A 16037-nucleotide genomic window follows, 5' to 3' on the forward strand; every position below is an offset into this window, starting at 1 on the left:
TTCAGAATTCGTGGCTGATCTAGTGACAAATGCGGATGATATAATAATCATGGGCGATTTCAACGTCCTCGTGAATTTACCGTCAGAGCCAATTACTTTGGCGTTTCAGACTCTAATTGATACGTTTGTTTTTACGCGAGCCGTACAGGTAGCAACGCATAAGAATGGTAATACCTTAGATTTGGTATTATCCCGAGGACTGGCAACCTCTAATATAACAGTACTGCCATACACTACTGTTTTGTCTGATCACTACTTAATCAAATTTGAAATTGTAGTTCTTAGTCAAAGACAAGAGAGCAATCAGAATGATAGCAGCCGTAATATTAACTCCATGACTGCGACTGCATGACATCTGGGCTACTGCCACCAGCGTTTGCCGTATTTCCCTCATATACCGGCTCTATTGCTAATCTTACAAATGAATTCAATGCTACATTGTTAAATGCCATTGACTCTGTGGCGCCGCTACGTCTGAAAACTCGCCGTAGATTGCCTACTCCGTGGTTCACAGATGAAACACGTTCGCTTAAGCAATTAAGTAGAAAGCATGAGCGCAAATGGCGTTTAACCATACTTGAGGTTTTCCATCAGGCATGGCGCGACAGCCTCCTGAAATATAAAGATGCGCTTATCTTAGCAAAAACTCGATATTTTTTGTCACAGGCCGCATCATAATTATAGTTTCCCTCGCGGGCCTTGAGTTTGACACCTATGACTTAAACAAACTTGGTGACAGTGTCAAAGAAAAAGTAACTGTCGGGTAGAAACCTCAAAAAGATCCAAGGCTCAGAGGGAATAAGCAGAGGTCAGAGGACAGGGGAAAAAAAGGGAAAGAGTGGATCATAGTTTTTAGTTTTGCGTGCAAAATTGCAATCATTGAGTTTTATTCAGGGTAATGGATGAAAAGTCTATGGATTTAGAAAGAGGTCAAAAGGTTGTTCAATCAATCGATAGGTTGTTACCTTTTACTTTAAACCGTATTTATAATCACTATTCCATGTTAACCAATTGAAGTTGTGCTTTCTTTTGTAACTGAGCGCAATTTTTCTTTAAAAAAATGCTTTGCTCGACGCTAATTGATTTAAAGGGACAAGTTTTGTTTGTTTTGTATCAATGCATTAATTGTGAACATGCAATTGTAAAATGGTGGAAAGCTAACTATGTTTTCTGCAACTGTTTCATGTCAGTGGACCGTGGTTCAAAGCGCCGTCAGGTGAAACCGCTGGCTGCTTCTCTTCTTGATGCCCTGGATTATAACAGCTCAGATGACAGTGACTTTGAAGTTGGAGATGCCTCAGGTGTGTATGCATGACCCTTTTATCATTTTATTTAATTATCTGCACATTTTATGCGGTTGGTTCAGCTCTACGCTGTTTCTATTGACACCTGAAGCTAACCGTACCAGAGTCCGTTTGAAAGTGAACCGGGATCACTTTAAAAAGTGGGTCACGGTACGGTTCTTTAATCCTCATTTGCGTGTATTCACACCTGCACGAAAGGTCCGGACCAGCATTAGAATCAAACCCTGGTTCTTTTAAAGTGGACCAAACAATCAGGTTTGAATACACCCTTAGAGTACAGTACATACAGTATTTTCTGCACTATACGGTGCACTGGATTATAAGGTGCATCTTCATTGAATGTTTTGTTTTAGAAATATTTTCCGATATAGGGCGCACAGGATTAAAAGGCGCTTAGCATACAAGCTACTGCATCAAACTGGGGTTGACTGGTGTCAATCTTATCTGATGTAAGCGACCACCTCTCCGTTTAAAGGGTAAAATTCTGTACTTTAGCCCCTCTAACCCCTAGTATAACCGCTGTTCAGGTAACTAATCTATTGTTCGATTAATTCCATCATTTCCGGACGCAATTCCCTTTTTAAAGCAACAGGATCCCGGTGTTGAGTACCGTAATATTTGGACTATAAGTCGCTCCGGAGTATAAGTCGCACCAGCCATGAAATGCACAATAAAGTGAAAAAAAACATATATAAATCGCACCGGAGTATAAGTCACACTTTTGGGGCAAATTTATTGGTCAAAATCCCACACCAAAAACAGACATCAACCAGCAACAACAGGCTAAACGATACGGTATGCTAACATGACATATACACAAACGAGGAGCTGAGAACAGGCCTGACGTAACATTCAGAGTTATTCAAGTAAGTATTACATAAATAACACGTTTATCAAACCATCTGTGTCACTCCAATTCATTCAATCCATCGATCGTGCTTTATGTAAACAATGCCGCGTATGCGCCGCATATCCTGACGTCGGACCCGTTGTAAGTTGCATTTCAAATTATTCCACAGACCCATATAACGATATATAAAGTATATTTCAAATAACTATCATATTACAACAATATTATCAAACCATCTGTGTCTCTCCAAATCATTAAATCCATCGATCAAATTCCTCGTTCTTTATGTCAACAACGCGGCGTGTGCGCTGCAGAGATCTAGTATATAACTATATTGTAGCGTTAACAAAGTACCAGGAAAGACGTGGGTTTATATAACAAGAATATTATCAAACCATCTGTGTCACTCCAAATCATTAAATCCATCGATCAAATTCCTCGTTCTTTATGTCAACAACGCTGCGCGTGCGCTGCAGAGATCTAGTATATAACTATATTGTAGCGCTAACAAAGTACCAGGAAAGATGTGGGTTTGGTAAACGGCTCTTTATTTAACAAAACAAGAGTTCAACGAGCCAACAACTCCTGAACTTTCAGCCACGGAGGTGGAAGAGAGCTCCATAAATAGGACCGGGCGTGCGTAAAAGCCATGTCCGAGCCCCATCCACCCTCCCTGGACAGCCACCTGGCTGAGCGCCGGCCCCCGACTTCCATCCACGGAGGTGAAAGAAAGCTCCGTAGAGTATGACCGGGTTTGCGTAAAAGGATTTTGTCAAATGATTTCCCCCCCAAAAAGTGCGACTTATACTCCGGTGCGACTTACTACATATGTTTTTTTTCCCTTTATTGTGCATTTTATGGCTGGTGTGACTTACACTCCGGTGCGACATAGTCCGAAAAATACGGTATATGTGTATTTTGGACCAAACAAAATGTGTACAATTAGTGATATTGTCTTATAGTAATATCTCTTTTTATGAATCTGCCAATTATGTAGTTGTGAAGTCTAAAAATCGTAATAGTAACTGAATTTCCATTCATTGCACAGCCTTAACATACGCAATACGGGCTGTGTATCGATTTTGATTTTCAAAATCGATTCACTTCACAAGGGCCCAAATTGATTCAATTCACGATTCACATGAATTTTCGATTCAGTTAAGGATTTCATGAAATCAATTTTTTTTGTCACGTTGAACATTCTTAGAAAAACCAATGCATGTAGTATAATCTTGCTCTAACTTTGTGCACAAATAAAAACTTGAACATTTACATTACAGCTGGGTTTTGAGTTTCTAATCGCAGACCATGTGTAAAGGGGTCTGATTATTTGGGCAGCTAAATCAACTGAGTATTAAGACACTGTAGGATCCAAATGTTGAACTTTGTATAATTTTCCTTTTGTTGTGTTTTCTAATAGGATCAGATGGAACAGGCAATGGCAGTGACGAGGAAGGTTCCAAACCAAGTGCCGCGGGTTCCGAAAGTGACTCGGACAATTTGGCTTCGATAAATGATGGTACTGATGAAGAAGATCCCAAACATCTGACTGCGAAGGACAACGTGGCTGAAGATGAAGAGAACGCGAAACAGCAGAGCTCCTCAGATGCCTCTGTCAGTCCACCTAAAAGCAGACGAAAGAGCAAGAAGGTTTTGGAGCCTGAGTCCCGTGCAGAGGCTGGTACCTTGGCATCTGAGACTGGGAGTGATAATGCTGACGTGTATGAAACTGAGCCCAAAAAATGGAACTTTCGCAGGAATCGTCCACTTCTTGACTTTACAACCATGGAAGAGCTGAATGAGATGGATGACTATGATAGTGAGGATGACAATGACTGGAGACCCACAGCGGGAAAGAAGAGAGGCAAGGCAGCAACCCAAAAAGGTGGTGGCACAGAGGAAAGAGACGGAGCCATTGCAGATGATAATGATGGGGATGAGGATGATGATAATAATAAGGATGATATTGATGAAGACGATGACGATGTAGATGATGATGGCGAGGATGAGGATGAGGATGATAAGGAAGATGATGAAGAAAACAACAGTAGCAGTGAGAGTGACAAGGAGGTAAAGAAACCCAAGAAAAAGGCTAAAAATACCAATGGTTTTGATGAAGAATTAACAAATGACAGCATGTCCCAAGGAAAAGGAACTGAGGTAAGCATTTGTTTACTAATTTGTGTACTTTTTAATGCACTATTTGTTTTGGCAGGTTTGTGGGTGGGGAAGTCCTAACTGAAAATGACTTATAGGAAAGATGGTCTTTTTAATAGATGTTGTCATATAAAGACCCTTCTAAAAGTATTGGAACGGCAATGCCCATTTTTCTTGTTGAATAAAGGCATTTGTATGGAGAATTAAAACTGGCTAAATTAAATACATAAATAAATAAATAAACATTAAAACTATAATTGCAAATTAAAGGAACAAAATGAAAAAAAAAAAAAAAAAAAAAGTAAATATACATAAATATGAATACAAAAAAGGGCGGCTCGGTGGCGCACTGGGTAGCACGTCCGCCTCACAGTTAGTGGTAGGAGGGTAGTCTAGTGAGACGCACAGTTGTCGTTATTGTTGTTATTCAACTTCACATGGTAGCAGAGGATGTCCGCTGGTAATTACAAAGTTCCGCCAGCGTTTGGTGAGAAGAAGTCTTACAAAAGTTGGAAAAATTAAGTCAAAATATGGAGACTTGTTACAGACTTGGATAAAAAGAAGCAGGGTTTGGCGGTTGCGAGAGACAGCGCGCTGGAAATATCCGCAGGGGATTTTTAATACAGATGATGGAATGACTACACTTTTCGGAAAACTGGACTCGGTGTTTTTGAAAGAGGAAAAGGACCGCCAATACGAGGCATTTACGGAGTTCGACCGGATAGCGGATGACATGGGCATTTCAACGTCTACATTGTCGAGGCTCTGCCTCTGTCAAATTCTTTGTAAATGTTGAAGACCCAACAGATACTTGGGCTTTAAAACTTAATATCTACTCTATCCTGTTTTGAATTCATCATTTAGTTCTCAGTTTATTTTTAGTCCAACACAATTGTTGAGATTTTATTGATAAAACATTTAGATAACACAAATGCCTGCACAAAAGAACCAAAGATTGGTACTGGTGAGTACTGGTATCGAATCCCAGGTACCTAGAATCAGAACCAAAACAGTTCAAAGGTGAAATGTACAGCGTTCATAGGTTGTTTTTTATTGAATATGATTTGTGTTCAGAAGGGGTCAGCAGTGCTACAATTGAACTGTTTTTTGATTCAACAGGATGCGTTGCTAGATCGGTCCCAGACGTGGAGCGCTCAGAACATCCTCATCTGCTCAGTTTGCTTGGGAGACAATAGCGAAGATGCAGATGAGATCATTCAGTGTGACAATTGCGGTGTTACTGTGCATGAAGGTAAGATGGTCTAAGTTCCAATTTAATTCCCATAAATTGACTGATGACATATAAAATACGTAGTTAAAGCTGCTCTTACACTGGTGAAGTGCTATCAAACATCAGGAATGCTACTATGGAAACTGGAAACCTTTTTAGCATGTACCGGGAGCCAAAAAGTGATATGCCGCTGAAGAGGAAAGCAATCCGGCATGCTGGTGCGACTCCATAAACGGGGGACACAAACAACCCTTACTTTTGACTTCCCCCTCCAATGCATGGTCATTCAGCCTTAAAGTGGATGAGCTAGTGCTGACGATGAGGAGAAAGGGAGTTTTGTGCTTCACGCAAACATGCATTTTGAGTGTGTCCAGGACACTGCATTACATCCGGAGTTATTTCTGCTGTTCTGCGTGGACTATAACACAGAGATATCCTGTAACCAACAAAAATGACTTCCAGAGCCAACAGGTTTATGGATTTTGCAGTCAACTTGACTCTCTACTCCATACTGTGAGATGTAGAAACCCGGAGAAATCTTTCCTGGATCTAGTTTGTGGACTTGAGCTCTAACCCTAACCCATCATGTCTGTTGTCTGTTTTTGTATACATTTTAAAAGGCTTACGCCCTTACTAATCCTGTTTTTTTGTGCTTGCGCCTGTCTGATTTAAACCGTTCAAGTTTATGGAGGATTTCAGCCACTTTGTGGCGACTTTCCCAGTCATGTCAAACAGCGTTAAAATACTGAGATCTTGTTGATTTGAAAAATGCCCAACATTTTAAGATAGTATCATATGTACAGGCTCAGAAAGCACTTACCGTATTTTCCGGACTGTAAGGCGCACCTAAAAACCTAAAATTTTCTCAAAAGCCGACAGTGCGCCTTATGGTCCGGTGCGCCTTATATATGGATCAATTGATGAATTTGTTGATCCATACTAGTTGTACACAGTGCTCTGCCAAAATGTTCAGTACGTTTTAGTAAATTACAAGGTCGCATCGCTTACCAGCATTACAGCAACCGTGGTCAGGGGGCGTCGCTGAATAGCTGTTGTACCCGTGAGGCTATTTCATGTCAAAATAGGCTGCTCTGTTAATGTTTCGAGCAAATTTACAGATCGATATGGAAGGGAAACATAGATAAGCAGTACCAAGGTGTTAGATCAAACTTTAGTCAGTTCCGATCATTTTTTAAGCCCTCGTTTGAGAAACACGATTGTTTACACTTTGCTGAGGCTCATGGGAGTCTGCGAGCTGAGGCTCATGGGAGTTTGCCGGTGGCTAATGCTATAGTGATAGCTGCTATACGCACGAGGCGATTTCATGTCAACATAGGCTGCTGTAAATTTACTTTATTGACAAAATGTTTTAAAACATTGTACAATCACAGTTTTTTTTTATGTATAATGCACTTAAATGCTAAACTGAGTAAAAGTGTAAAAAAACAATTCAATGTAAAGATTTTTATAATTTATTTCTTCTTTGCACTAATACAAAGAACAAAAAGTGGAATTACTGGTAGTTCTATCTAACTTTGGAATGAGTTTACTGGTCTGGTCCCCTTGAGATCAGATTAAGGTGTATGCGGGCCCCAGACCAAAATGAGTTTGACACCCCTGGTATGTTCTCTCCAGCTCCGGTTTGCATTAGTTTGCATGTGAGCTGTAGGCTATCTATGCTGTCTTTGTCAAAAAGGTACGATACAAATCTTATACCTTTATTGCTATAACATAAACAACATTTCTGTATTTTTAGGGTGTTACGGCGTTGATGGAGAGAGTGATTCTATAATGAGCTCAGCATCAGAGAACTCAACAGAACCTTGGTTTTGTGATGCCTGTAAGAATGGAGTGATGCCAAGCTGTGAGCTCTGCCCCAACCAGGATGGTATCTTCAAAGAGACAGATGCCGGGAGGTAGGTTACAGTGGCAGAAAGGAGAGATGCCATTTAGATGAAGCAAAAGAAGATGATTTAGCCTGCCAAAGATGATCAAAATGGTACTTGTGTTCAGTTGCAGAAGAGAAAATTTACTTAGGGAGGAGACCAGTTGAGGAATGAGAGGAGGAAGAGGAGAGATGGTGAAATAAACGTAATGAGAGAAAAGAGCGTGTTATGAAGCGTGTATGTAGCCATGTTATCGCTGATAATGCTCCTTAGCCAGACGTGACTTATAGTCAGAAAAATACAGTAAATGGAATTGCAAGCTCCGTTATAGAATGAGTTATACCAAAGTTCAAGTCCCAATGATCATCGTCACACACACATCTGGGTGTGCTGAAATCTGTCCTCTGCATTTAACCCATCCCCAAGTGATTTGGATCCATCCCCTGCCCTGGGGAAGAGGGGAGCAGTGAGCAGCAGCGGTGCCGCGCTCGGGAATCATTTGGTGACAAAAGTGAACAAACTGTGGCCCATGGGGGCGTTTAATCCGGCCCACCAAACCTTAATAAATGGTATTATTAAACAATTGTTTGAGTCATTTTCCCTGCAATGATGGGGAAGCGCCCGCCCGCGCATTTTCTCCCGGAAGCCGTGTCAGAAAGCTCAGTGCACAAGTGCGTGTGCATACTCAGTAGTAGGGACCCGGTGCACTCCGCGCTCTATTTTCAATCTATCAGTGCCGAATTTCGACTGTGGGCTGTGACGTCAGCATTCTCATAATTCACGCGCTGACCTTTGTTTTATACCTGTCTTTGCTTTGTTTTCTTATTTTTACTTGTGTAGCACTTTGAGATTCCTCTGAATGTAAAGTGCGTTACAAATATAATTGATTATTTTTATTATACGCTAATGCCACCCACAAACCTTCTCCTGGAATCCTTCCTTTAAAACGAGCGGCCCGAGGAAAAGAAAGGTGGACACTGAGTGCCGAATGTTAAAAAAGAGAGGACAATTTGGCTCGACCTACGTGTGTGAGCAGACGTTCAGCCACATGAACGTCAACAAAGCCCGGCACAGTTAATGGACAGACACCTCGGCTCTATCCTAAGAATTATCACAACAAATTTGACTCCAGATTAGGATGCACTAGCATGAAAGGGAAACCAACAATACTATTAATTTCTTTATTACTTTATTTAGATGTATTCTTTCACTGATTCTTCAAGATAATGTATTTGGTCAGAATGTTTGCCGTTTGATGTGACTTCACCTCATGAGATAAACATCTTGCATAAATCCTGCAGGCGCTGAAGTGATGGAAACTGTTATTTATAATAACAGTGTTGTATTTAATGAGAATTTTGGTGAAATATATTTTTTAATGCTGTTAATAAATGCATTTGTTTTCAAAAAGCTTTTTTTGAATATCCACGCTTTACTGCCTACTAAAGGTCAAAATGCAATGACCTTTATGTCATTTATATTCACACAAACACTACATCCATCTGCTCCTGGTTCGCCCCCCCCGGTCAAAATTTAGAACCCGATTCGGCCCGCAAGTCAAAATGTTTGCCCAACCCTGAGTTAGACTGTAAGTATTTTGTTCTTTGCACAAGTTTCAGCTATTTTTGTATTGTTAATATATCTTTTCAGATGGGTGCATGTGGTTTGTGCACTTTATGTTCCTGGGGTTGCATTTGGAGACATCGATAAACTCAGACCAGTGACTCTCACTGAGATGAACTATTCAAAATATGGGGCTAAGGCAAGTATTTTTCTTCCCATTTTGATGTCCAGTGCTGTGAAGAGTATTTCCCCTTTTCTGATTTGAGATTTTGTTTCACATTTATCACGCTTACATGTATTAAATTAAGCAAATGGAATATACTACCCAATTTGGTCAAGACAGGTACAAAAGGTGAACAGTGAGTAATAAGGGAGGCAGGTAGTTTTCTTCAGGTTGTCCCCTTTTCTTTGTATTTTCCAAAATGGGAAAAAATACAAAGCAAAGTGCAAAAACTGCATTGAAGGATTGGCTAGGGATCATGACTTCTCCACAATCAACTTTGACAATGATCTTATGGGGGCCCTTAAATATGTTCAAGTCAGTTGGGTAAAACTATTAGGACGCCTCTGGTTTATAATATTAGCTCGCTAATTATCGTAATTTCTGGACTATAAGCCACACTTGATTATAAACCGCATGAACAAAAATTAGGGGAAAATCTTGTTTTTTTTATACATAAGGCACATGTGCCCACGAGTTATTTACAAAGAAAGACAGTACTCAGAAAGAGTTTTCAAAGTTTTAATAACACGCCTTAACTTTTCTTTCCAAACAATGCCTGTGACGGCGCAGTATCACATCAGCAACACGGAAGTAACACAGCACTAATAGGTCTGGATTAAAAAAACATACCGGTAAAAACCACTGAAATGTGGAAGTTACACAGCAGCAACACTAACAGAGCTGATTTAAAAAAAAACAAAAAAACAGTAAAAGTTACTGAGAGGCATCTTCATCTTCTTCCTATGCACTGAAACCATCAAAGTCTTCCTCTTCAGTGTCGGATTGGAATAGCGTCAGATATATTTCGCCACACACTTTCTCAGCGACAACCATAATAAACTTAATGTGCAAGGAACACTAGAACACACAACTAATAATAAATAAAATGGGACCACTTACAGGGGTAAAGTTGGCAATGTGATATGAGCTAAATGTATAGCTCCAGTGTAGACGTGACCGGGAAATAAAGAAAGAAAAGGGTGATGCAACAAGATGTCATCAACAATAGCCCAGTACCCTCTAGTGACCTGAGGAAACCTCTATAGTGCACGAGCAGCTCTAGTTCCTTTGTTAAGAGCCACATCGACTCCCTTTAACTTAAAAGCGGCATCATATGCATTTCTTTTTTCCGCCATAATGAGAGTTTGTATATAAAAGCTTCCTTTCAAAGTCAAAGTCCGCTTGATTGTCAATTTCTTCACATGCCAGGCACACAAAGAGATGGAAATGACGTTTCCCACCGCCCCACGGTGACTAGACACAGTACACGACACTCACATCAAATAGCACAAAGAGTAAAAAGCAACAGACAAGAGCAACGAATAAGTAAGAAGTAAATAACCCAAATAAATAAACAATAAATAAATAATAATGAATAAATAAATATTCTTCAGTAATGTCCGTCTTGATCTCGTTCTGTCTCTTCTTTTGTTAATTATACAGCACTATTTGCCTGGCGGACGGACATGTGACCCTGTGTCTGGTCACATATCCCTCTGCCCAGCAAAGCGGTGCTGCACAACAGAGCTCCACAGCCTTTTTACAAGTGTATAAGTGTATTAGTCACCACAAAAATCACGAAAACTCCATAGATACGCCGCACTGGACGACAAGCCACAGGGTTCAAAGCTTGTGCAAAAAGTAGCGGCTTATAGTCCGGAAATTACGGTACTTGGTTTAGCTTTGTGAGATGTTGAAATTGTTTTGAATACCTGAAACATTTAAGTGTGATGAATCTGCAAAACAATAAAACAGAAATATGCAAAATACTCATCTAGATAGACTTGAAGTAAATTGCTGTTTATTTTGACTGTACCCCAGGATTATTTGGGAAAATGTCTCCACCAGAATGGATCAGAGCGGGTATTTTATTTGTTTGAACGTATTCAAATACGTGTTTTTTTTTTTTTAGGAGTGCAGTTTCTGCGAAGATAACCGCTTTGGCAGGACTGGTGTGTGCATTAGCTGTGATGCAGGGATGTGTCGGTCCTACTTCCATGTCACCTGTGCACAGAGAGAGGGGCTCCTGTCTGAAGCTGCTGCAGAAGAGGTGACAACAAGTTAAAAAAAAAACCTCTTTGTCATACTATTGTGGGGGAAAAATGCCCTCTCCGGATTGGGGATAAATCAAAGTCAAAGTCCGCTTTATTGTCAATTTGTGTTGTTCTGAGCGTCGAAACGAGCAAAGAAGCAGTTCAGATCGTTGAGCAGAGGGACGTCGCCCTCCCAGCTCTGCCGTCCGTGATGGTTTGAATGCCTTGCTACAGGCTCCGTGAATCCCTGCTGTCTTTGAATTGGGCGCGTAATCTTGGAAGAGAATGCCTTTTTCGCTTCCTTGATGCCCCGGGACAGGTTTGCCCTAGCTGATCTCACGCCCGCTTCATTCCCAGCCCTGTAGGCTTTGTCTCTGGCCCTCAGCCCGAGGACAGCCCCTGTCAGCCATGGCTTCCAGTTAGCCCGAGTGACGATGTATTTTGTGAGGGTCACGTCATCAATTTATTGAGCAGTCAAGTTTAAATACAACAATCAGAAGATTTGCACACATATGAATATGAAAACATATATGAGATTGTCTAACCTAACTCTCTCTTCAGTACCTATAATAGAAATGACAGACTTTTACATGCTTTGCAAGTTGCAAAACCTGAAATATCAGCAGTCTTGTTCTCCCCAGTGTATAGTGTTTGTTTTCTTGTAAAGTGAATTCCAGAGATGAAAGGATTCCAAAACACAGATACTATCCTCATGTATTTATCACACTCAAATGAATGTTTTCCAATCCTGTAGGATATTGCAGATCCATTTTTTGCTTATTGCAAGCAGCATGCAGACCGCTATGATAGGAAGTGGAAAAGAAAAAACTACCTGGCTTTGCAGTCATACTGTAAGGTGTCAGTGCTTGAGCGAGAGAAACAGCTCACTCCTGAAGCTCAGGTAAGATGACACACGATGTTACATAAGGTGCTTATTTCCAGTAGGATATTCAACACTACTTGTAAACTATAATTTACTTGCACATTGAAATAAAAGTGTCGTTTTCTCTGATTTAAATGCTTAATGCATCTGCACCAGGGCCGAATCACAACTCGCCTGCAACAATACCGCACAAAAGCAGAGTTGTCCAGGAACACACGACCTCAAGCATGGGTGCCAAGGGAGAAGCTGCCACGACCTCTGACCTCTAGTGCATCAGCCATCAGGAAGTTAATGAGAAAGGCAGAGCTAATGGGCATCAGCACAGACATTTTCCCAGTGGACACATCTGACACCAATGCAAGCATGGATGGCCGTCGGAAACACAAGCAGCCTGCACTCACGGCGGACTTTGTCAATTATTACTTAGGTAAGAATATGTGGCCCTCTCAAAGTCCCAGCACATTCCTTTGTCCTTGGTTTGTTCCCGGATGTGTTTTGGCGTAAGCTACTTTACGCTAAATAAAGTAGTGATGGGATAATAGCTTGTTTAGTGGTAGCTAAAAAAAAAAACAAGATCTGAACAATTTACAGTTTTGTCGGTAAATCCTCCGTTCGTTGACCGTGATCTGGGCAGTCTCACGTCATCATCAGCCCATCCCTCGTTCTTTTAAAAGGAGTTCCCTCCATCGGTCTATTGTCATTCCCCACCTCACCTCCCCAAAACATTATCCCCACCTTGGGTATTGAAGCTGGGCCTTGCACATTGATAGAGCAGAGCGTTAACCAGTGTACCACGGCTACAGAGAATACTATAATAGCGTGCAAGCCGCAGTTGTTCAGACCAAGAAGGCTGCGGAATTCATGGGCAGCTTTGTGTTTCTCGCTGGTCCCGTTGTTGGCAGGGTTTGAGGGATAACAAAAAGAAAGCAGTTCCGGTTGCTATGTCATCCTTTGTTGCTGAGGAATTGAATCAAGTGTTTTTTCCCCTCCTTATTTCAATGAAAAATGCCCCGCCTCTTCTCTGGTACATGTGGCGGGAGTGACTTAAGCAAGTGAATACCTGCCACCAAACTCCCACGCCAAAGACACATTTTACATCCAAATCGGAACTTAGCAACATCATTGATTGATTGAAACCTTTATTGTCCCCTCTGGGGAAAATCAGTTGTCAAACAGCTCATGACATTCAAAAAGAGGAAGACAAACAGAAAAAAAACAGTTCCCAATGCAATAAATATAACACACTGCTGGTCCGACAACATGCAGTGCAAGCTGGTAGTTTACTAAAGTGCATCATGTGCAGATAATAAATAAATAGATAGATAGATGTATAGATAGATAGATAGATAGATAGATGTATAGATAGATAGATAGATAGATAGATAGATAGATAGATAGATAGATAGATAGATAGATAGATAGATAGATAGATAGATAGATAGATAGATAGATAGATAGATAGATAGATAGATAGATAGATAGATAGATAGATAGATAGAAATAAATAAAATAAAAAAGTCCCAAGTCTCTTGCTGCAGGTCTCCCCGCGCCTGCGGGCCTGATTGTAGAATCGGAGTGCAGCTGGAATGAACGACTGTCCAAATCTCTTTGTGCTCTGACGGGGGAGGTCAAATCTCTTGCTGAATTTGCTCTTCAGCTCGATGTACAGTGGATGGGAGGGATTGGCCAGCATAGCCGGCAGTTTTCTCCCCATCCTCTGTTCGACCACCGTCTGGTCTCAAACCTAGCGCCAGCAGTTCTACACCCGGAGTGCAGACTTGCTCTTTGACGGTGATGTGTCCCGGCTTACACCAGTTGGTATTTACGAACACGGTGATCCCGCCACCTTTGTTTTTACTGCTGTTCCTGGTCCTATCTGCTGGGACCATAGTGAATCCATCTTGCCTCACCGCTCCGTCTGGGATGCCAGGATTCAGCCAGGATTCGGTGAGGAATAGCAGGCTACACCTCCTATATTCCCCGCGGCTCCTCAGCAGGGCGGAGAGCTCGTCCGTCTTGTTGACCAGCGATCTGACCTTCCCCATAAGGACGGATGGCAGCTATGTCCTCCTGGCTTGTCTGACTCTCCTCGCTCTCACAGTCACTCCAGCCCTCGTCCCTCTTCTACGTATCTTTATTTCTCTGGGTAGTCCCGTTGGAGGAGCAGCCGCTCGACTCCGAAAGGCAATGAGCTCCTCTTTGGAATACACGCGCGCTCCTCTGCTTATCAGGCACATCTTGAGCACTCGAGCTGTTCAACTGGCTGCCACCCGCCCGGCGACGTGAAGACGTACATACAAAATATACAAAAGACAAGCTGGGGGTGTGTCAGTCATCAGTGAAACTGGGTGTCCATCTGTGACAGACTCAGTAAATTGAGAGCTTTGCCTTTTGAGCGATAAAGGGTCCGCATCACAGCAGATGGTGCACCAATCCGCCTGTCGATCGCCCGTTCCATCCTGCCCTCACTGGTGAACAAAAACCCAAGATACTTGAACTCTTCCACATTGGGCACAATCTCATCTCTTACCCGCAGAGGGCATTCCATAGTCTCAGGTTTGGAGGTGCTGATTTTCAACTCAGTCGCCTCACTCTCTGCTGCAAACCGCTTCAGAGAGATAGAGATCATAGCTTGAAAAAGCCAACAGCATCACATCATCTGCAAAAAGCAAAAATGCAATACTGAGGCCACCAAACCGGACGTCCTCAATGCCTTGGCTGTGCCTAGAAATTCTGTCCATAAATTATGAACAGAATCTGTGACAAAGGGCCTCACCAAATGGCTCCCACACCTGAGTTGAAGCTATATTCCGCTTGGCCATCCCGTACCTCTAAGCTGCCTTAAGAATCCCACAAGCCAACAATGTCCAATAAGATTCTTTCTTCAGCTTGATAGCATCCCTAACCGCTGGTATCCATGACACCAACCACCTTACAACTTGAATACACTTGAATAAGCTCTAATTGGTCACCTCAAGATTGGAGGCATGAAACATGGTCCACCCAGAGTCAATGTGCTAAGTTCTGCCAAATGTGGGAGTTGAAACTCTTTCTGAAATGGGACTCCCAGACATTCCCAGTAAACCCTAATAATACGTTTGGGTCTGCCAGGTCGAACCGGCATCTTCCACCACCATCAGAGCCAACACACCACCAGGTTGTTATCAGTTGATAGCTTCGACCTTCTCCTAACCTGCGTGTCCAAAACATCTGGCAAATCCGATGAATAGACTTTGTAGTCAATCTGATGACATGACTACAAAGTCGATCATCAAACTACAGTCTATGCCGTGCACAGTCCAATAAAAGAACACCACTCGGGTTCTGATTGAAGGGGAGCATTCCTCCCTGTCACGCCCTTCCAGGTTTCACTGTCACTGCCCACGTGAGCATTAAAATGTGCATAGGCAAAAACAGTCAGGACAAGGAAAGCACAAAAACATTTAATAATCCTGATCATTTGAATCTGGTGGGTTGGAGGAAAACATCTAAAATAAGTGGGACTGAGGCTTTTGAAGACCAGCATTGCCTATTACTGCTTATAAAAGCATATTTTTCTTCATAAAATTCATGATTGTCAGACAAGATGAGCCAGAGATGCCCTTGCAAATAACCTTAAAGAAATACAATTTTACCAAGCAATAGAATTAATACCTGCCATTGGTACACTCGTATGTGATTTTGCTACATAGATTGATCTTGCTATTGATATTTTGTCCCATTGATATTCAGAGCGTAATATGCGAATGATCCAGATCCAGGACAACATATCTGAACAGAAGACGTTAAAAGACAAGCTGGAGAATGAGCAAGACAAACTACACGTGGAGTACAACAAGGTGAGTGAACAACCTAAACCAGTTTTTATGAAACCATCAATTGAGTATATTCTTGAATTAATTAAACT

At 41.7% G+C, this 16037-nt stretch overlaps 1 protein-coding gene across 5 annotated transcripts in view; it reads left to right on the plus strand.

Annotated features, from left to right (window-relative positions):
- The window catches only part of phf14 (PHD finger protein 14), a 37477-nt gene that overhangs the window by 1768 nt on the left and 19672 nt on the right, over positions 1-16037 (plus strand). For 4 of the 5 annotated variants that reach the window (XM_085935376.1, XM_085935375.1, XM_085935378.1 and 1 more), the window contains exons 2-10: positions 1191-1301; positions 3575-4314; positions 5431-5563; positions 7299-7458; positions 9079-9190; positions 11127-11264; positions 12002-12148; positions 12287-12557; positions 15863-15969. In XM_085935376.1, coding sequence (XP_085791502.1) covers positions 1191-1301; positions 3575-4314; positions 5431-5563; positions 7299-7458; positions 9079-9190; positions 11127-11264; positions 12002-12148; positions 12287-12557; positions 15863-15969 — 1919 coding nt within the window. Of the gene's footprint in view, positions 1-1183; positions 1302-3574; positions 4315-5430; positions 5564-7298; positions 7459-9078; positions 9191-11126; positions 11265-12001; positions 12149-12286; positions 12558-15862; positions 15970-16037 lie in introns of those variants that run through there. The other variant, XM_085935377.1, reaches the window with a different exon arrangement.

Source organism: Syngnathus leptorhynchus, chromosome 17 (assembly GCF_054491065.1).
Source record: "Syngnathus leptorhynchus isolate UIUO chromosome 17, UIUO_Slep, whole genome shotgun sequence".
Lineage (NCBI taxonomy): Eukaryota > Metazoa > Chordata > Actinopteri > Syngnathiformes > Syngnathidae > Syngnathus > Syngnathus leptorhynchus.